Source organism: Agelaius phoeniceus, chromosome 3 (genome assembly GCF_051311805.1).
Source record: "Agelaius phoeniceus isolate bAgePho1 chromosome 3, bAgePho1.hap1, whole genome shotgun sequence".
In the NCBI taxonomy this organism is placed as follows: Eukaryota; Metazoa; Chordata; class Aves; order Passeriformes; family Icteridae; genus Agelaius; species Agelaius phoeniceus.
The window spans coordinates 3170171-3191919 of NC_135267.1; the positions used below are offsets into that span (position 1 = coordinate 3170171).

The following is a 21749-nucleotide window of genomic DNA, read 5'->3' on the forward strand; positions in this document are numbered from 1 at the left end:
TAAAAGAGAATTCTTGGACCTCCTTAAAAAATAATGAAGCTCAGTGGAGACTGATGTCCCTTCTGCCAGGTGCTGGCACAGGACAGAGCAAAAAGGTTCCAGGGAGGGCTTTGATCACCTTTAAGCTGAGTTTTGCTCTGTCTCCCGCTTTGTTTTCCACATCACATTTTGCACCTAAACTTGACAACATTTCCTTGGCCACCCAAAGCAAAGCTCCCCAGGTGTTTTTGGCACAGCTGGAACCCTGCCTGTGCCAGCTCACCTGTCTGAGCTGGAAGATGCCTCCTGTGCTGACATCCTTGGCAGGGGTCACCTCAACTGGGCAGTACTCCCCGTTCTCATTGAGCTCCAGGATCTGGACCCACAGCTCCACTTTGCGGGTCACCTCACTCCACCTGCAGAACAAGTCATGGATGTTTCTTCTCTTTGGATGTTTTTTTTTTTTTTCCCCCAAAGAAAAAGGAATTAAAACATCAAAACACTGAGCTTACAGTGCAGACTGAAGTAGCAACAACTGCTGCAAAAAGTGCACCATTTGTGAGCACACAGGTACCAGCTGTGCAGAGCTTCTAAATTTTCCTGACAGCTATTTTAGTCAAACATCAGAAATAAACCTTTTCCTGATTCCAAGAGAAACCCCAATTCCACATTTAAGCTCTGGTCTCAACTCCTGCCACAGAAGCTCAGTGTTGTCAGGGCAATCAGCCTGAGATGGAAGACAGAAGAATGAAATATGACATTGTCTCACAAGCTCTCAAAATTCAGAGCACTTTCCTGACCTTCTTCATATCACTGCCTTCTCTCAATTCTTCCCAGAGCTTAATAAGAAGCAGCCATTTTTGTAGAACCTCAAAATTAAAAAGGATAGAGGTGCTCACTACTCAGCTACCAAACATAAGCCACTATTTTAGAGCACCCTTTTCCTCTTTGCCATAATTCCCTGACTTTTAAATTTCCTTATATGCAGCATAATAGTCAACATAAGATTAAGCTACAAGTAAAAAGAGAAGTAACTGCCAATAAATTAAGATGCAGAGCTGCCTTCTAATTGAAGAGGCAAAACAACTCACACTTTAAAAATGCTGCTACAATATTACTTTGGGGACATCAAATGGTGCCAGCAAACAAAAAACACATCTCCCTGTGGCCTGAATTTCCATAATATTGCATATTTATCCAAATTGAGGTAATAAGGAATAAAACTTTTCCAGTGGCAGCATTACAGGGATGGCATTTCATGGCCAGGAATGGAGTCATCCAGTGGCCTTCAGTTCAAAATCTGACTCCTTACCCCAAACCTGCTTCAAAACTGGGCACCTCAGGTGGTGATTTTTCCCAAATTCCAAACCAAAGATGTATTTCCCACATCTGTACCTGTCCCGAAGGCTGCGTGTTTTGGCTTGAATTATTCCCAAATCCCACAGGGCTGGGTTTTTCCGGTCCCCACTCTGCTTGTGCCCATAAACTTCAATGGCCAAAGCACCATCATAAAGATGTTCCATGAAGTCTTCAGAAATATTCACAGAAACCTCCTGGAAAGGACAAATCAGTTGGTAACTGTGACTACAAGACTCAGGCTGGGAGATTTTACTGCCTTGACTTTAATAAAAGCATTTAGTAAAATCCCCCTGGTTCCCAAGACACAATCCAGGGGAAAAGAAGTGTTGGCTCAGTTTGTAAAATCAGGAGGCAGGTCAAAGGAATGTGATTTTCCAAAGATTAAAATGTATAAGGAGCTGAAAAATGACGACAGGCTGTTGCAAGCCCTGAGCCAATGGCTCAGAAAAAAATCAAAGCACATGTTGCAATGCTCAGAATCAGAAAATCAAAACTCATCAGAAGGTGTTACATCCATTTCACAAATGGGAAGAGGAATAAATTGCCCAGTGTGATGAGAAGTGCTAGAACACGTTGACAGCTGGGGTGATTTGGCTGAGATTGATCCAAGCTGACTTTGGATGTCTCTATAAAATGCCTCTGCTCAGCTGCTCCAAAGCCAGTGGGGAGAAAGAGTCTGTCCTAAATAGTCTGTTCTGACCTCTGACAACCCAACTTCAGCATCTACAGCAGCCCCATATCCCAGAATTGGGACATTTCTCTTCATTTCACCAGTTTAGAGTGATCAGCTCAGACAGTGACATCAAATATCCTCATATAAATATCCCTCATTCACAGTGAATTTTACTGTGGATAAATTCCAGTGTATGTTTCTCAAATGAACTGATGTTTTCCTTATTACCCCACTTCACCTTCAGTAATTTTTGTACAATGACCAGTGCAGAAGAATCAAACTTAAATGGACTCTGAAGACATTTGAGTTCTTATTAAAAAAAAAAATTAGTGTATCAACATAATGAAATTAAAAACGGTATTAGGGCATCATGAAATAAAATATGAGAAAAGATGCAGATAAAACTGCTGCACAAACTTAACCTGGTGGGTTTTTTTTGCCTGCCTTACAGTTTAATGAATAAAACAGAAAAAGAAATTACATTGCAGTGGTCAAAGACAACCATGCACCGTGGCTCCTTGCTGATGGAAGACTGGGAAGGATCCACCTCAGGTGCAACAATAACTGGCTCCACTTGATCCCAGAATGTGTATTTGCAGAACACAAAGTTGGACAGGTGCTGTGGCAAACCTGTAGCTTGAAGTATTTTAATCTGGAAAGGAGGTGAGAAAGAAATGAAAAGCACTTATTCATCAGGCATGGAATTAAAAACATCACCTAGCAGAACAATGCTCCACTGCAAAGGATAAAAACATAAGAACAGAAAAAAAAAAAAAAAAGAAAACAGGAAACCAAAAACAATTCAGCAAATAAAATTTCTGCACTGATACCCATTGGAGACAATGTTTGGAGTGCAGCAGCTGAGGACAGTCACTAGATGTCACCAGGCTCATGTTTCCTGGAAGGGACATTCTGCTCATTTTTAATGGTGAAATGCACCAAACTCATTGCAATTGAAGAGAATAAAAAAAAAAAAAAAAAAAAATCTCATATTTACAGTGGCTCCTTTATGCTCAAAAAATCCTCGGTTTAAGATACTACTTGTTCTTATTCTGTGATGCTGGAAATAACCTAAAATCAACTCCAAATAATGCAAAATTAGCCTGTCCTCTCATCAAATCAATGCCAAATAGAAACGAAATGTTGTGAATTCTCATTCTGATCTAAACAAAGCCATCATATTTACCATATATTTAATAAACTTTTATTCTCCATTTGTCAAATTAAGACCAAATGAGCAGGACTTCTGAAGTATGATCCTCATGATCAGGCAGGAGTTTTTTTTGCCAAAAATGCCCCATCCAGCTTGTAAGCACTGGAGCTCTATGGGACAGGATAAAAAGTGGGGGGGAAAAAAAAGCACAATTTCTCCCAAATTGTTCATATTGTCCAGAAGTCAGCAAGGCTGGGGACCACTCCCTCTGATGTTTTTTGCCTTTCTTTTCTTACCCGTAGCTTGTAGTTTTACTATCACAGAACTGCTAGTAAATACTTCCTATTAATTTTCTTTTTATTACTAACAGTAATAAACGCACTGTCCATATTTTACAAAATATTTAATATTTAGAGAAAGAAATATTGAGAGAAACAGAAATATTAAGAGATAATGATTCCTAGAATGATGGGAGTTTATCTCCCATCTCTTGACTGGATTCTGCAGTGATTCTTGAACTGGATATTGCAGTGCCAATCCTAATACAAAGACCTTCCCTGGATTCCAGTAAAATTCCTGGGGTGAGCCTTTGGCATATTAATGTAATTAATGAAAGGAATAAACTCCATCTAATTATCTTGTGTTACTTCAGCCATTCCAGAAACAAAATAAGGTTACAAAGAGAAGACATCCAATGTCCAGAAGCCAAGGATTTCTTTCTCACTCAGGACAGGAAGAGAAAAGCTTGCTCAGAGGTTGGGATACACCTGGAACTCACCCTGCAGACAAGTTTTCTCTCTGGGATGTCATTTTCATTTGAGTAGTCAGGACTGTCCTCACCTCCCACCAGCCTGTCATCGATTTCCCCGCTCACTCGAACAACTTCCACGTGGAGACGACCTGAAACCTGGCAGGGCAGGAGTCAGAGTTATTTGTGTGCCAGAAAACAGTGACAGCCCCTCCCAGTCTGTAAGCAGCCATCACTTCATTCCTTTTTGCACTCTGCATTTGTTGCACTATGTGAAGAATGCTGTGGAGCAAGGATCAAAAAGCCTTTGTTGCAAAAACCATAAAGAAATCAGACACTGGGGTGACTTGGGGAACAATTTCACCTTCAAACCAGTCTCTGGAGGGTCTGCAAAGTGCACACTTCATGCAGAGCATGGAGAATGTTGCCTGGTGTGCTCTGCTGCCTTTGGAGTTGTTCTTATAGAATATATTTAAGAACCTATTTTCTTGATGGCAGGCAGTGAAACCAGTGGAGCTATAGCTCATCCCAAGGACTTATTTTGGGCTATTTCCCTCTAGAAGCTTTCTCCTTTCACAATCACCTTGCTGGGATTCAGAGCTGTCTGAAAACTCCAGTAAAATATTATGGGATTTACACAATTCCACACTGTTAGGGAAGACCTTGAGTACATGAAACTGGAAATTATCTACTCCATGCTGGTGGTGAGATCCACAGGCTGTAATTAAACAGCTGGGTAAGGATAGATTTTAAAGAATGACAAACCTCTCCCTTCTGATTGATGATTGGAACAGCATATTGAAGCTTCACATCATAGAACAGGCACTCAAGGAAAACATTGGCTACTCCAATAAGGCTGTGGTTCTCCTGCTCATCGTAGAAGGGATCAGCTCTCCTGAAATAAGCTCTCATCACCTGCAAGCGAATCCAGAGTCTGTCAGGAATCCAAACCTCCCAGGAAACACTTCTCAAAGTGTTGCACAACCAGCCCAGTGAAAGAAAAAGGGACTCAAGCAAGAGGCCAGATTAGATCACAAGAAGAATGGAAATGGATTTTACTTTGGGTGAGGCCTGTCCTGAGCAAGTCCTCCTTAACTTTGCCAGATTCCTGAACATTCACTGCTCTTGTGTCATCTGCAGCCTCCTATTGTGTGCTCCATTCCCTCACCAAACTATGCACAAAGGCAGGGATCAGAGTGACAAGATAAGGGTTAATGAAATGCTGAGCATCAATTCAGTACTAGGAAAAGCAAAACCTCAGGGAAACTCGGCTCTTTGCATATTCCCTCCCCACCTCCACCCAACAATCCTCCTGAAAATGTAACAGGAATGCAATTACAGGAGGACTTTCTACTTACTGGGTTGTCTTCCTCACAGTCTTTCCACTCCTGGTAAAGGTCCCTCATATCCACCAGTCGATTCTCCAGCTTTTCCAGTGACCAGATCTGTTTGCCTTTCCCCTTCCTCCTCACCTGGATTGCAGGCTCACTGAGAATTGCACCTCTCTGTTTAACAATTAAAGGGATGCCAAGAAGGAATTCGTGTCACAACAGTGAAAAAAGAGTTTAAAACTAACACAAACTTGAGAATATCTTTGGGAAAAGTCTGTTCCTTTTTTTTTTTATTCTGGCTTGAGCAGCCAAATCCAAGTGTGACAGGCTCTGAGTTCAGCTGTCACAGTGTATTGGTGCTCATTTGAACTGGGCAGTCTAATCTCAGCTACAGGCACTGGTTTCCATGGATTTTCACCTTGCATAAGTGTTAGAAATGGGAACATTTAAGTATTTCACAAATACCCTCAAGTTAGAGCAGGCCTGGAGCTCCAGCTAAAATAACTAATGCCTGCAACTTTCAACTAGTGCAGACACTTAACCCCCTTTATCATCCTGTTTCTGGATGTGTCTTCTCCAGAAGACTGTGAGAAAAACTTCTAAAACAACTGACAAAAATTATGATCCTGGAATAAAATCCAGGAACAAAATTATAATCCTGGAATAAAATTTACTGCACTAACGACAGTCTGAGTATCACCAAAATACTGATTTGGCTTCAAGAAATAACACCAGCTTCGTTGCCAGGCTGAGACACAGAAGTCTGGGTTCAGATCCCTCCTTCCAATATTTCTAAGATTCCTGGGAACAAATAATTGAAATCCTCTCTGCTCCAGTTCCTTCCTCCATAATGGGGATGGCAAAATTTTCACAGCTCACTGGGATGATGCAAAGTCAAATGTCCACAAAGGGATGGTAAACACTTGCAACAGATGTTACCCAACCTGCAGAGACTTTGTCACTCTGCAACAGCAGCAAGTGGGAACTTCAACACCAGGGGAAAGGTCTTGCACCCAAACATTTATCTCTTAAGGGACATTATAAAATTTTCATGGTATAAAATAGGATAAGGATGTAGCAGAGATGTATTTAACGCACATTAGTGGAAAACTAACTCAATCATTATAGTTAAAGAGATCTGAACACTGAGGGACAAACTTACTAAACAAGCATTTAATTCAGTCAGGGTGACTGTACCTTGCTGTTGGCATTAAGGCTTGAAGCTGGGATCTGGAGGGTCACTTTGTACTCTGTCCTCTTGTCCAGTTCCTCTCCAATAAAATTGGCTTCTCTCACGTACAAATTGGCTTTAACAATCTGCTCTCGCAGCTTCCTCAGGCTGTGGGTCAGCATTTCTTCCCTGGAACAATGGGAATGGGAAGGGGAGACAGGAAAATCATGAGGTTCATGAGAAACAAAATAAATGGATGAGGAGACAACTGAGAGCTTGTGGGTGAGGATTAAAGAGGGAAGGGACAGGTGATATTATAGAGGGGCTGCTACAAATATTGGACAGGTGAGCCCCTCCATAAAACCCAGAAGCAACCTCATGTTCACAAGCCCTGGACTCCACTTGAACTCATGCAAAGGTTTGGACACTGCCCCACACAACATCCTGGGGTCCATCCCGGGGCTCCCAACAGAAGGAGGACATGGTGGAAGTCCAGAGGAGGCCAAGGAGCTGCTCCAGAGCTGGAGCCCCTCTGCTCTGGAGCCAGGCTGGGAGAGCTGGGGGTGCTCACCTGGATAAGAGAAGGATCCAGGGAGAGCTCAGAGCCCCTTCCAGGGCCTAAAGGGGCTCCAGGAGAGCTGGAGAGGGATTTGGGACAGGGGATGGAGGGACAGGACACAGGGAATGGCTTCCCACTGCCAGAGGGAAGGGATAGATGGGATATTGGGAAGGAATTCTTGGCTGGGAAGGCCCTGGCACAGGGTGCCTAGAGAAGCTGTGGCTGCCCCTGGATCCCTGGAAGTGTCCAAGGCCAGGCTGGATGGGGCTTGGAGCAACTTGGGACAGTGGAAGGTGTCCCTGCCCATGGTAGGGGTGGAACTGGAAGGACTTTCAGGTGCCTTCATACCAAAATAATTTTATCATTATATTTATATAATTTGTATTTTTAATACAAAAAATCAGGTGTATGAAATTAAATTTCAACTGGGAACCACCCCCCCACATCTGCATGATTTTAGCAATATGAAAATTAGAGTGCTGCTGGCTTTGGAGACTTCTCCATGCATCTGCTGAACAGGCAGCTTTTGTGTGGCTCATTCCTGAGTTTTTCCCACCACAGATGTGGATGTTCCATGTTACAGAGAAAGGTTTATTCAGACATGAGCCACTTGCTCACTGGCTTTCCTGGCAAGTGTGAGAAAAAGTGGCAATTCTCTGCAGCCCAGGAATCTGGTGCCACAAAACATCCCAGGCACACAGCTAGCACCTTGTCAGGCTGTCTGAAATATTTTTTAATTCCAAAGTTGCTTTTCTATCCATATATATTACATTTGTCTTTTTCATGACAATATCTTTACCACACTCATTTATTTAGGGTTTCATCTTCCTCCTGCAGCTGCTCTTTTTGACAGCAATAGTGGAAAAGATTATTTAGGGGCTGAACTAAATAACCTCAGTGCCATCACCCATGAAGAGGCAGAGTGGACAGTGACCCCTCTGTGGTTATTAAATGGTTTTTACAATTATTTGGATTAAAATTCTCTGCATCATTCTTTTACTCCCTTTTTTTTATTTGCTTGCCAGAACCTGCCCAGGTCAGACAGCTGGATCTGAGTCAAGAGGAAAAACTTTCCAGCAGCTGAGTCATGCATGACCCATGAAAGAACAAACTCACATAGGAGCCTCAAAATTTCATCCAATCACCTTATCTTTAGTTAAATTTGCTGCTGATCAGGATAGAGCTTCTCCTTAACAACAAAGCAGGAACTCATTATTTCTCATATTTTCTACCATTTTAGGTCTGGTTATTCTGGAGGTGTTCAAGGCCAGGTTGGATGGGGCTTGGAGCAAACTGGGATAGTGGAAAGTGTCCCCCTCATGGCAGGGGTGGAACTGGATGGTATTTGATGTCCTTTCTGTGATTTTTAGATAAATATTTTGGCCGTGTCCTCCCCAAGCCCCGCCACGAGTCCTCAAAGAAATCCACCACAATTGCAGCACAATGAAAATTTTACCAAATTTGCTGCAGAAATTTCACTGAACACCCCTGATGGCCCCAGGGGGGTACCCACCTCTCCTCTGCCCACTGCCTGAGGCGCTGCTGGGCACTGGGGGAGTGGAAGGAGAACCTGTCCATGCTGCGGAAATGCTGCTTCTCGGGCGAGAGCCGGCGCCGCAGCTGCTCCAGCTCGTGCTCGTACATCAACCTCTGCCTCTCCAGAGCTGATCTCTTCTCCTCCTCATGCTGCTGCTCCAGGCTTTGCAGGATTGACTGCATTGGGTCTAGGCAGAGGTTGAAAATAAAGAAAGTACTGCAGTGAAATTCATGCTGAGGAGCGTCCTGGGTGCACGGTGTGAGCGCAGGTATCAGGTAAAAAGAGAGATTCTGGTTTTGTTGCAGTGTGTATTTAAAAAGTGCTGCTGAATTTTGAAGCAAAACAGATGTTTACAAGGTAGATGATTTAAGAGAGTTAAGAAAAGGGAAAGCCCAAGTTGGAGGAAAAAAAAAAAAAATCTTCCTATTTCCCAAAATAATGTCATTCTGGGACAGCTACATAAGACCACAAAAACTCAAAAACACGGTTTCAGAGACAGAAATCATTGCAGTTAATGCCTGAGTGAGACATAACACAAGAAAAATAAACAGCCAAGTGAAAACACTTTGATTTGAGACTGCAGTTCCACCAGCATTCCACTTTTGGCTTTCCCCTTAGCAAGAACTGCCAAACCAAACAGTCTGCCATGGTTATTTTTCCCTCCTCAAGCACAAAAATGACTGTGATGAGTCATTCACAAGGAAAATTCTCCAAAAGGAAGTTATAAGGGAAAAAGTCTGTGGTTATCCTCATATTTTATACCCATTTCCAAATAATTTTTTGTGGCTCCTTACCATTACTACCAAGAGCCTTCATGGTGACTTCCATCTGGGCATATTCATAGCTGAAGTTAATCTCACTGGACACCTCACTGGAATTGTCTCCATCTATATCCAGCTGCTCCACACTGTTACTGCACTTCATGGAGTTGTCCCGCTCCTCATCCTCATGATCTGCCTTCTTCTTCTTCTTTGGCAAATTCAGCCTTTAAATAAGAGGAAATTTTTTTAGAGAATTATTAAATTGCACAGCTCTGAAACATAGGGTTGCTTTCAAATACTGTTAAAATTCAGTAGAGCCTCGAAATCAGAAGCTTTTTTTGCCTTTCAAATTTTATTGATCTCCTGTGGGTGTAATTTTCCTCAGGGCAAAAACAGGAGCAGAAGGTAAACTAATTAATCCATTCTACATTCTCATAATTAAGTACCTCATGCTACCAATAATACAGTTTAGAGAATCATGACATTTTTTAGTCATTCCACATCCAAATAATTTAGAGGCAATAATGAAGTGATAGCTCACTTTTTTTACGTGGGTTCTCCTTTTAAGGATGAAATAAAGCAATGCCATTTTAGACTGTCATTCAAATTCACTGATTTTTGAGGTATTTCAGAGGGTTTCTTTTGAATAGAAAATATCTACCAGTGATCCTGTCTGATACAGGAAGGTCACAGATGTGGTTGGGACTACAGGAGACAGAGAATACAGCGACCTTGTAATAACATTAAGCATTAAAAACCAGTCCAACATCTTTCCATTTTACAGTCCCCATCTTTCCTTGCACCTTAACCCAAAACAAAGTGGGTGCCAATTTACAATTCCTGTAATAACTTCTGTCACCTGAAGAAGTGGTTGTTTCCCCACAGGATTCTGTCTCCGTGGTGGAGCTGGATGGGACACACGACAGCAGAGCCATTTACAAACGTCCTGGGAAAAGGCAAAAATCTGAAGTAAATATTTTTATATGAAGCTTCATTTTTTTTCCCCTCCCAGTATTACTTTCATTACTGCAACAAGTAAAGGTAGGAGAAGAGATTTAGGGATTGCAAACAGGCAAAATATTCCCAGAAAATTCACTGATCTACCCAGTGCTGTTTCATACAAGCCTCAAATTCAGCTACTTTTGACCTCTTAAGCTCATGAAGTTCAGTACATTTAGACAGATACTACTACAGCTGTGTCTGGGGAGTAAAATTAGAGCTTAAAAATGAGCAGCCTGAGAAAACAAAGTCACTAGAAAAAAACACTTGCACACTGCTCTGAAATACAGACACAAACCAGAAATATTTGAATAAGGCAATATTTGACAGAAATTTTTGAATGAGGCACCTTTGCTACATGAACAGCTTAAAGATACTAATTAAAATAATCAGAAACTACTTTTATTTCAGAGTCAGATTAAGTTTGAAAACAGGATTGTGGGATAACTCAAATTTGAAGGGAATCTCAGGTTGTCACTCAGTCCAATCTGCTCCAAGCAGGATCAGCCACAGATCAGGGTAAATGTGCAAAGTTAGTATTTGGTGTATTAACAGTAAGTTATTGGAGATGCTGACTCTGCATGTCATTTTGTGATCAATCTGAATATGCCAGCTGCTTCTCAAGTAGAGCTACTTAACTGAATAAAGGAACAAAAGCTTCAGCAGCTCTTTGCATATCAACAGATCTCCTAGAAAATTAATTCAAATTTTGATAGGAGTTACATCTACGCAGCTGCAAATCAGTGAGTATCTACTTGCTGAAAGCACATGCAATTTACTCATCTCCTCTTTAAAAATTTGGGCTACAAACACCCTCCCTGAGAGAAATCCCACTGGAATGGAACATGAGTTGACAGAGGAACAGGTGACAAAATGTAAAAGCAGAATTTTTCTTATTACGAAGGAGATAGAGAAGTTTGTTTTCCAAGTATCTTTGTGCACCATTAATCATAAAAGACTGGATAAAATGACAACTATCAAACAGCTGTGGCTGCATTTTATTCCTTCACCTGGTATTTTTTTGAGGGGTCAGCATAACCTGGCCTTCTGGGGTGATGTCTATGATGCAGTGCTCAGGAAGAATTCCCATTCCACACAGCTGGATATCTTGAGAGTTGTCTGAGCCTATTAATGTGTGCTCCTGGGGAAAAATTAATTCAGATGTTAATGATGGATTGCAGAGGTTCACTGGGTCTAATTCACCCTTTCTCCTTCTGGATGTGTTGTGTCATCTGGTCCCAAAATTTCACAGCCGTTCAATACTTCCCTTAGAGGGAAAAAGAGAAGAAAATCAACTTTGTCTCACAATAACAAGCAGGGAGCACTCAGGAAAGTTTACAGGTAATAGTTAAACATGAAAAAGAAGATAATTTTATGATTTAATGGAGGAATCCAGTGCCTCAGAATGTTGTAGAAGCCAAAGGAATAAAGGATTTCAGGCAGGAATTTAGAAAGGCTCTCAATGGCAGATCCATGGTGGTTATGGAGGTTCCACCTAGATCAGCAACAGCTCAGGAAAATCCTGGATACTCAGGGTATGGGGGATTTGGAAGATGAAGGATCACCCCACACATAAAATTGCTGAGGTTGGAAAAAAGCTTTAAGACCATCCAACTATTCCTGAGCACTGCCAAGGCTACCACTGCCCCATGTCCCCAAATGCCACCTGCACAAGGCTTTTCAATCCCTCCAGGGATGGGGACTCCACCACTGCCAGGGCTGGATCCCCCTTTTGGGACAGAAATCTCTTTTTTAGGCATCTCCAAGCAATTTTTGAGGAATAGATTTAACAGTTTAGACAGGTCAATTTAGGTTGTTCTTCAGTACTTGAAGGACCTGGTGCACACACAGCTCAGAGAGAAAGTGGGCAAATATTCTGAGAAACAAGAGAGTTAAATCTCAGGATTTTAGGAAAAAACAGCTGCAAGTAGTTTTATCACAATAATTTCAAAGCACAGGGATTTTTACACCAAAATTCCCCAGGAGAAAGATAAATCTGAGTTATCAAAAAAATTAACAAAGACTAATTGAAGGAGACAAAATCTACCCCAAGGCGTTTTCCCTAGAAAAGGAAAAGAGCACAGATCCACCTGAGATTTTTCCTGCTGGCACTGATGGGCCAAAGGCTTTGTCCCACTCTTGTCCTTGTCCCCAGTGACCACTGGGACAAAGTGGGATCTGTCCCAGTATCTGTCAGTGATTTAGCAGCTGAGTCACACCCTGCGCTTTTACGTGCAAGTTGTCTGGGGAAGAGTCAACCTCTCCAAAACCTCAGCTCTTTTCTCCTTTTTAATGTGTTTTTTTTTAGCAGATACAACATGGAAAAAGTGTTTTCCCCTGTTTCTATTGAGATATCGCAGAGCCACGATGGCTGATATAAAAGAGGATCAGATATTTCCTAAGACTGACTAAACCAAAACCATCTTTCAGCTTAATTGCTGATTTTGTGGCTGTTTTGAGAGTTACTACCCCACTTCAAAGGGAACAGAATGATTTAATGTGAAGCTCAAACTGCTGATGTTCGCTGCAAAATTTTTAGAATTTGCACTCCAAGATGTGACTTTAAAATGGTTGTACCTTGCTTCTCCTCCTGAATCCCCCATCTACAATTTGTAAAAGCCACAATAAACTGCCCAAATATTTCAGCACAGGGTGAAAAAGTCACATCATATGTTTGATGGTTAATATCAGAAACAGGGTCTCCACATCAGAAGTCCTGAGGCAGAAAAGATCTTTTTTTCACTTTTGGCAAGTTGCACAAAGAGGATTAAAAATGCATTTCATAAACTGAAGACAGCAGCCAGAATTTAGACTACACACAGAGAAGCTGACTACTGATATGCCCAACTTTCATATAAAACAATTTCATGGGTAAAAGCTTGTGAAAGTTTGCATAAAAAAACCCAACCAACAAAAACACCTCATCCCAGAACAGGAGACAGTTTCTCAAAAAGAACAAGTCTAAATTTCTTTTAAAAAAAACACCAAAGAAAACCAAAACAAACAAAAACATCAAATCCCCAAACTTTTCCTGTGCATCAAAAAATTACATTTGAAACAAAAAGGTTGTACTCATAAAAATCTTAATATTTTTAGACATACAGTTCTATAGAACTCTCCAAGTACACCTCTCCAAATGAATTAGAGGCCTGACATTACAAAAATTTTATATACAAAGATATAGTTTTACCTTTAAATAGTACACCAGGAGTTCATTGAGAGCTGGATCTGCATTCAAATTAACCAGGAAGCATTTATTATCTCCAACTTTTATTCCAGAGGACTGCAGGGATATGCCAAGGCTTTCCAGCTGTTTCTGACGCTCCTGGAAGAGAGCAGCCATCAAAACTGAGCTGATTGATGCCCAAACATTCTGAAATCCATTCCCATCTGCTCGAGCCACCAGGCAAAAAATGATGGATTGGTACTTCTAGAACAGGAAATTCTTTCTTCTGCAACAGGTGAGGCACAGAAGGTTCAGCTGTACCAAGCTCTGCTCAGGGCTATCTGTGATTCCTCCTGCGGCTCCGTGCTTTGGTCCCACACATTCCCATATTCCCAGTGGGAAATGAAAGCAGCTGGGAGCAGCCTCCTGCAGCACTGCAGAGCATCTCCATGACCTCACTGGAACAGCAAAATGCTACCACAAAGCCATCTCTAGAGCCCTTTATTCTCCCTTCCCAGCTAAAAAGCAAGAAGTTAAGTTAAATCCTTGCCAAGCCAAGCTCCATGTCTATCCTTTGTTCCAGAGCAATCAAAATGACAAAAAACTGGCAACCTGCTATTTAAGTAATGCAAAGAACACTTCCTGCTGAACAAGAATAGCAGCATTTTGGATGATGTTTTGTTCTTGTCAAAAGACTTCATAGAAATGCCCAACAAAGCATTACTGTGCAAAAAATGTCCATCTCTCAAAGGGAAGGGTTTGGGTGAGACCAGAACAGTGAAAGAGGAACATTAAACATTTCTGACTTAGAAACAGAAAGGGATTCTTCTCCAAAAAAAAAATCCACTGGCATAGAAAAGTTGAGAATTGTTCCCAGGAGCAGAGAGAAACTGAAGTGAGACTCACTGTCTGCAACAACAACAACAAAAAAATTAGAAATAAATATGAGAGACTCCTCATAGGATTACTGGGGGAAGCAGCAACAGGAGAGGGTGAAATTATTAAGCAAGAAAACCATACAAGAGACCTACACTGCTTTCCCAGTGCTGCTGAGACTTTTAAAAAAATCAAATTAGATAATGTAAGAATAATCCTGGAATGTTTATCTTTACCTATCAGTGTGCTTTATATTAAAAAAACTGAGTATGCCACAATATTCAGGATCATTCCCTGCTCAGTTGTACCACGTCCAATCAAGATTAAAACTGCAAAGAAATGGCACAACTCGCTCTTGATTTTCTGTTCCCTGTCTCCACATAGGTTTACAAACCCAACATGATGCCCTTGTAAGGGAAAGTCATGTGTGTGTGTGAGAGAGAGAGAGAAAACAAAGAACAGAGGAGAAACTGCAGTGTGATGTCAAAGATCTCTCTTCCGATCACCAGTGCCAGGCTCTGAAGTTCACAAAAATCCTCATTATCTGCAGAGATAAAGCACATGTTGCCCCAAGGAGAACTTGGCCCACAATGTGAATCTCATAGGATTAACTGAGAGAAAAAGAGCCAGTTCCTGTTAATTTTTTTCTCAAGACCTAATGTTAATTAACTTAAACGCTGAAAAAAACATTAGAAGTATGTCAAATACTGAAATTTTTCACTGAAAATGTGAAAAATTGCCTGTTCATGTGGCTGGTGTTTAAGGCTTTGAACTCTTATTGATGCCTCTTTGATGGTCCTTGCTGTCTATTAGGACTCATCCTTTCCTCAGAGATTTACAAATATTCCTCCTTCCTACCTGTCTACCCTGACACAATTTGACAGATAGATGAAAAAGCAGCAAAGACAACATGTGGAAGACACAGCACAGCCCCCTTTCCTTATATCCCTGTCCCACTTGGGGGCAGAAAATATAAAAACAAAAGTGAAGTTGAGCCTGGGAAAAAAGGAGAAGAGGGGAGAAGGTGTTTCAAGATTTAGTTTTTATTTCTCATTACTCTACTGTGATCTGATTGGTACAAATTAAACTCATTTTCCCCAGTGAAATCAGTTTTGCCCATGACAGTAATGGATCATTTATCTCTCCCTGTCTGTATCTGGACACAGGAACCTTCTGTTACCCCTTCTCTCCCCTGTCCAGGTGAGGAGGGGAGTGACAGAGTGGCTTCCACTGACTTCCAGACTGTACTGGAACAGCCTGTGCTGCACAAACACTTGTCCTCATCCCTCCTCTGGAAAAAAAAAATCCCTTTTTCAAGGCTCATGAAAATCCCAGCTCTGAAACATCCTACCAGGCTGGGAATTTAGAGACAGAAAGGCAGAGAGCAAATGCAGACATCAAGGCACATTTAGTCTGAAGAGCTGAACTCATTACTTCAGTTTTTCAACCTCCTCACACATTCAAAGCCTAGAAACTATTGTGTAGGATAAGAGAAGGATTTTTTTACTATTATTATTTTTTTTTCCACCCTTATACACAGGGAGGAATTGCACTGAAAGGCAGGAAGCCCTCATAGTCACAGGCAGCACTTCTTACAATGGATCTTTAAAACCAAAGTCAACACAGTCTATTCTGATTGTGGCATCTACAAGAGGGCTTTGTACCAGAGGCTCCATTCTCCCCTTATTTATTACACACTATTCATCACCTCCCCACAGTCCTCCCCCTCCAAAGCTCCCCTCTGCAAATATATACATCAGCATTTGTGTGGGAAGAACCAGGAGTGTCATGCAACAACCGTGGTGACCTGCCTCATTTTTCCAAGGTAATCATCTCCAGTTATGGTCTGAAGCCCTAAATATCAGTTTAGGAGCTATTAAAACACACACAGATCCTCAACAGCTCTATTTTTTATCATTCTGAATGCCCTTTGCCTGGTGCATTGAGGCACTCAGTCCATAACCTTGCACTGAATGCTCTCAATGCTCCCTCATCACAAACAATTTTACTGCCTGAAGAATATAAAAACCCCTGTAATCCTCTCATCCGTGGATTATTTTATTTTTTTTTTGTTAAATAACTTCTCCATTTGCATACAGTGACAATTTATTATTGTCACTGGAGTGGTAATCTGGGAGGCACCCATCTATCACAGGAATTAAGTGAAGCTTTTCAAAAGGGCAGCAAGCTTGACCTACTTACCCATAAATGTGGGGAGAGACTCAGACAACCTCTATGAACTGACAGACAAAGAAAACAAACCTATTTTTCATAAAAAATGGGGGCAGGGAAGGAGGAAAGAAAGCAGCAAACCTGAGCTATCTCCTCAGTTTTTCGTAATTTTTCTTCCCAGGTCACGGTCATCTCCTGAATCAACTTTTCTGATTCCTCCAATCGTTCTTTTAATTCTGGTGATTTCATAGCCTGCAGGAATAAAAGCAAATGAAACAAGAAAAGCTTGTTGTGCTCTGTGTTTTTTCCCTCTGCAGCCACACAGATGGGGGAATGAATAAAGGCAACATGACTCATTTTTCAAGGCACACTAAGCAGTAAGTAAAGGGGTCTTAAAAACACACATTGCACGTAAAGGCAGAATCCACCCAAAAGTTCTTTAATTAGTTTAAAGTACAGATGTTAACGTGGAGTTTTTATGTGCTTCAACACAAACCAATTACATGATACTGGCAGATTTGCACAAAGATACTCATACAGAAATTAATCTTATCTCTACATTCCAAGTGACTCATGTTAAAACCAGTTTTGTTTTTAAAGATCCTGCTGCTCTGGCTATCAAACTCTCAAAATGATGCCTCACATCTCAGTACACTGCCATGCCACCAAAATATTTTTATTCCTCATTTTTAAATGGCCTGATGTGTGCATTATTTTTTCTACAGGAAAAATGCAGCTCTTCTGGTTATGCACCTCTGCATTTCTACATGCAGTTTACAGAGTGAATATCAAAGGAAGTTTTACAGTGAGCTTCTGGACACTGAAATTCCATTTTCTTGCTAATTTGCCACTGCTCTAATTTTGTCTGGTGAAATATTCAAAGGCCCATGTTCCAAACACAGACTACCTTAAGGAGATACTCCCACAGCCACCCATCAGACACCACAAAAACTGAAAGGGTATCAGCATCCCCCCATCCCTGGAAGTGTCCAAAGCCAGGCTGGATGGAGCTTGGAGCACCCTGGGATAGTGGAAGGTGTCCCATGGCAGGGGCTTGGTCTAGAAGAGCTTTAAAAGGTCCATTCCAACTCAAACTATTCTATGATTTTTAAACTTCCATCTCCATAGTGGGATTTCCTCCTCTACAAACCCTGCTCAAAAAGCCTGTGGACTTCCTCATGTCATTATTTCATTACTGCTAATGAGGAACATGGGTTTGGCTGGTTGGCATTTATGCAATGCCAATTAAACAATGGGAGCATCATTCTCCAGCATCAGACATTTCCTTACCACAAACCCAAAACTCCTCACAGGAATCCAGATCAAGGAGTGGCCTCATTACACTGCAGTTCCTTCAAGAAAAGGAGCAAGTGCCAGGATTGGAAAATCCTGTTTTAAGACAGGAGTTTCCTCTGCCTCAAGACACAACAGTCTAGGAACTGTCAGCTGATGTGTCCTGTGTGGGCTTTTTCTCCTTTAAATACCTAAATATGTGGTTAAAGGGAGAAAGATTTTGGACAAGGGTCTGGAGGGACAAAAGGGAATGGCTTCCCATGAACAGAGGGCAGGGATGGATGGGATATTGGGAAGGAATTCTTGGCTAGGAGGGTGGTGAGGCCCTGGCACAGGGTCCCCAGAGAAGCTGTGGCTGCCCCTGGATCCCTGGAAGTGTCCAAGACCAGGCTGGATGGGGCTTGGATCAACCTGGGATAGTGGAAGGTGTCCCTGGCCATGGCAGGGGGTGGGACTGGATGACATTTAAGGTCCCTTCCAACCAAAACCACTCCATGATTCTGTGAATTCCACACAAGAAGCCAAGGCAATTTCCAAAAAAAAGTAATTCACAATACTAGAAAAAAACATTATCAGGGCAAAGGGGTGGACACTACCAGGGCAGAATGATGAAGCCCAGATACTCTCAAGGTTCAATTTGTCCATTTCTTTGGACAATAAGTGAACATTTTCACACATTTCAGCTGCACAATGACCTCAGTAACTCTCCTTATTCCCCACAATGCCGAAATAAACCCCAAAGAAATGAGCCTAGCCTGACCCCAGACCCACAGGCTGCTTCTCTGCTGGAAGCAGGTGAATTCCCAGCTCAGGAAGGACAAGCTGGTGGCCTTGGCACAGACAAATTAAAACATGATGTTAATTCCATAAAAAAAAATTCAAAATGCATGGATTATAAAAGAAAAGGGGAAAAGAGGATAATTCCATACTCTGTGAGGGGAAAGCCAACTGTCAAGTTCTGTCCTGGCTGTTCAGGAGAGAAAAGGACACTGACACCAAAAGGCAAATAAAACCCAAACCCCACAACTTGGCAACTTCTATATCTGGAAATGAGCTTTGAAAATGTAACCTGTCATAATGAGTCAGTGCTTTTGTTCACTTCAGGAAGTTATTTATGCACATTTCTGGAAGAACAATTAGATGGGCAACAAATGTAATGAAGTGAAAGGAGCACAAGGCTGTGAATGTGGGGTTTGACCTTTACTGTGCAGCCTCTTAACAGCAAATTGCTCTGGCTTTTCCCTGCTCTTTGTCAATGCCACTGGGATGACAACTAGGGTGGGATTTTAATACTTAGGAAATGAAATATTTATTATTTCATCCTTAGGAAACACTACTTCATTACTTTGGACAGCTGCCATTATTTTGGGAGTAATACTAAAAAAATGAAACAAATGGGGATTACTTGCAACTCTCAGAGTACTGCTAAGTCTGTAGCTGATATTTTAGAGGAATTTTTAGATATTTAATATTAGGATATTTAACTTGAGACACCTTAAAGAAACTGATACACACACAGTGCATGCTTAGCACATTAGGCAGCTCAAATGAGAAGAGTCCAAAATCCACAAGTCATTTGCAGTATCACAGCCAGCATTCCCTGCATACCTCAGGATGCAAATGTTGTAATCATAATTTTTCTGAGCTTCAAACCACAGGGATTACATCACCATTGGTTTGTCCCTTTGGAAACAGAACTCAGAATTACACTAATTCTTGGCCTTCATCTAACATTTAAACCATGTTTCTCTTGAAATGTCACTCCAGAAACAATCACAGGATAGGCTGGAAAAGACCTTGGAGATCATTGAGTCCAATCTATGACTTAACACCACCTTATCAACTAATCCATGGCATTGAGTGCCACATCCAGTCTTTTTTTAAACACCTCCAGGGATGGTGACTCCACCACCTCCCTGGGCAGCCCATTCCAATGCTCAATCACTCTTTCTTGTTAAGATTTTTTTTTCTAATTTCCCATTTTTTCTAATGTTAAGCCTAAATTTCCCCTGGTGCAGCTTAAGGCTCTGTCCTCCCATCCTGTCACTGCTTGCCTGAGAGAAGAGACCGAGCCCCACCTGGCTACAACTTCCCTTCAGGGAGTTGTAGAGAGATATTGCCTAGGGCCTGTGAGAGATTTGACAGCTGGAAACAGGCAAAAAAACTTTATTTAACTGAAGTCACATCTCACAGGATGTGGCCAAGCTGAATTCTTAAAATATATCAGCAGAGCTCTGCCTAAAAATCACCCAGTCTTAACTGGAACTATCCATGCTTCCATGTCCTCTGCTTCACAGAATAAAACCAAGAATGCTCAACAAGGTGCTCAATATCTCAATGAATGCCTGTGTTTCAAGATGGACACACAGAAAAACGTAAATAAATTATATAAAGGGAGATGGAAGCATCCCCTGGACGCTCTGCAACATTCCCTCATGGAATTCTGTCTTAGGTTACAAGATATGGCTGGGATGTGTATTCTATTTGCCATCTGTTAGAGGTGGGGCAGTTATCTTCTGTTAATTGGGCAGTTTTCTTTATCTCTTCCATAACCAATCCTCCCTCTGGGAAATATTTTCTGCTAATGGGCCAGTGAGTGTCACTGCATGGCTGATAAAATTCCATCATCCCACTGGGAGATGCTCCACCCAGAGGGAGGAGCCAAGCATTCCTACCTGGATATAATCTGAGATTTGGAATACCACAGGCAACTTTTTCCCACTGGATTCCCAGAGGAAGACCAGGCTCATCTACACCACCACAGGACCTTCAGAGGAAAACTAAACCCTTCTACAGGAGTAGAAGGAAGCCCTCCCCACTGCAGGAGGGCTGCAGCCACCATTTAATTGGACTACTACCAACACCCTGAACAACAGGGTGTCAGGTTGTATTCTGACTCTGTCAGTAGTATTTTCTTTTTGTACTATTACATTTGTATTTCTTTTTAATTTTCCTAGTAAAGAACTGTTATTCCTGTTCCCATATCTTTATCTGAGAGCCCCTTAATTCCAAAACCATAACAATTCGGAGGGAAGAAGTTTACATTTCCCATTTCAAGGGATGCTCCTGCCTTCCTTAGCAGACACCTGTCTGTTCGAACCAAGACAAATTCCTTCTGTAGAGCCAGCTAAGTTCTACAGGGTGTCAGTTCATATTCTGACTCTGTCAGTAGTATTTTCTTTTTGTACTATTGCATTTGTATGTTTTTTTAATTTTCCTAGTAAAGAACTGTAAAGAACTGTTATTCCTGTTCCCATATCTTTATCTGAGAGCCCCTTAATTCCAGAATCATAACAATTCAGAGGGAGGAAGTTTACATTCTCCACTTCAAGGGACTCTCCTGCCTTCCTTAGCAGACACCTGTCTTTTCAAACCAAGACAAAATCCTTCTGTAGAGCTGGCTAAACTCTACAGGGTGTCAGTTCATATTCTGACTCTGTCAGTAGTATTTTCTTTTTGTACTATTACATTTGTATTTCTTTTTCATTTTCCTAGTAAAGAATTATTATTCCTACTCCCCTGTCTTTGCCTGAGAGCCCCTTAATTCCAAAACCATAACAATTCAGAGGGAAGGGGTTTACATTCTCCATTTCAAGGGAAGCTCCTGCCTTCCTTAGCAGACACCTGCCTTCAAACCAAGACAAATGCCTTCTATAGAGCTGTAGGGGGCTGGAATATAAGAAAATAAAGGTAGTATAGAAAGTAATCTTACCCCTAAGAAGTTGCAGCTGAGGCAATTATTAGAGATTAAGAACAGGCCTGACTTTAACAGGCCACAGCTGTAGCCAATGAGAAGAGTGCTTTAAAAGAGTGGGTTGATTGGTTGGCTGGTTAAAAGGGGACCTGGAGTCAGTTGGCTACTGTGAGAAGAACGGAGAGTCAGTGCTTAGAGGTGCTGCCTATGAGAAACATCAAGGAGGTATGAAACTTGCAATAAGGAGACAACACTATGGAACCTCTGCAATATAATGA

The 21749-nt window shown here is 41.6% G+C and overlaps 1 protein-coding gene across 3 annotated transcripts in view; it reads right to left on the reverse strand.

Annotated features, from left to right (window-relative positions):
* Nucleotides 1-21749, reverse strand: part of KIF13B (kinesin family member 13B) — a 124510-nt gene that overhangs the window by 40171 nt on the left and 62590 nt on the right. For all 3 annotated transcript variants that reach the window (XM_077176486.1, XM_077176485.1, XM_077176487.1), the window contains 13 exons: nucleotides 16626-16736; nucleotides 13461-13595; nucleotides 11281-11411; nucleotides 10131-10217; nucleotides 9305-9495; nucleotides 8487-8697; nucleotides 6441-6603; nucleotides 5271-5417; nucleotides 4678-4827; nucleotides 3943-4071; nucleotides 2493-2663; nucleotides 1375-1532; nucleotides 263-395 (listed from right to left, as the gene is read on the reverse strand). In XM_077176486.1, coding sequence (XP_077032601.1) covers nucleotides 263-395; nucleotides 1375-1532; nucleotides 2493-2663; nucleotides 3943-4071; nucleotides 4678-4827; nucleotides 5271-5417; nucleotides 6441-6603; nucleotides 8487-8697; nucleotides 9305-9495; nucleotides 10131-10217; nucleotides 11281-11411; nucleotides 13461-13595; nucleotides 16626-16736 — 1917 coding nt within the window. The remainder of the gene's footprint in view (nucleotides 1-262; nucleotides 396-1374; nucleotides 1533-2492; nucleotides 2664-3942; nucleotides 4072-4677; nucleotides 4828-5270; nucleotides 5418-6440; nucleotides 6604-8486; nucleotides 8698-9304; nucleotides 9496-10130; nucleotides 10218-11280; nucleotides 11412-13460; nucleotides 13596-16625; nucleotides 16737-21749) is intronic.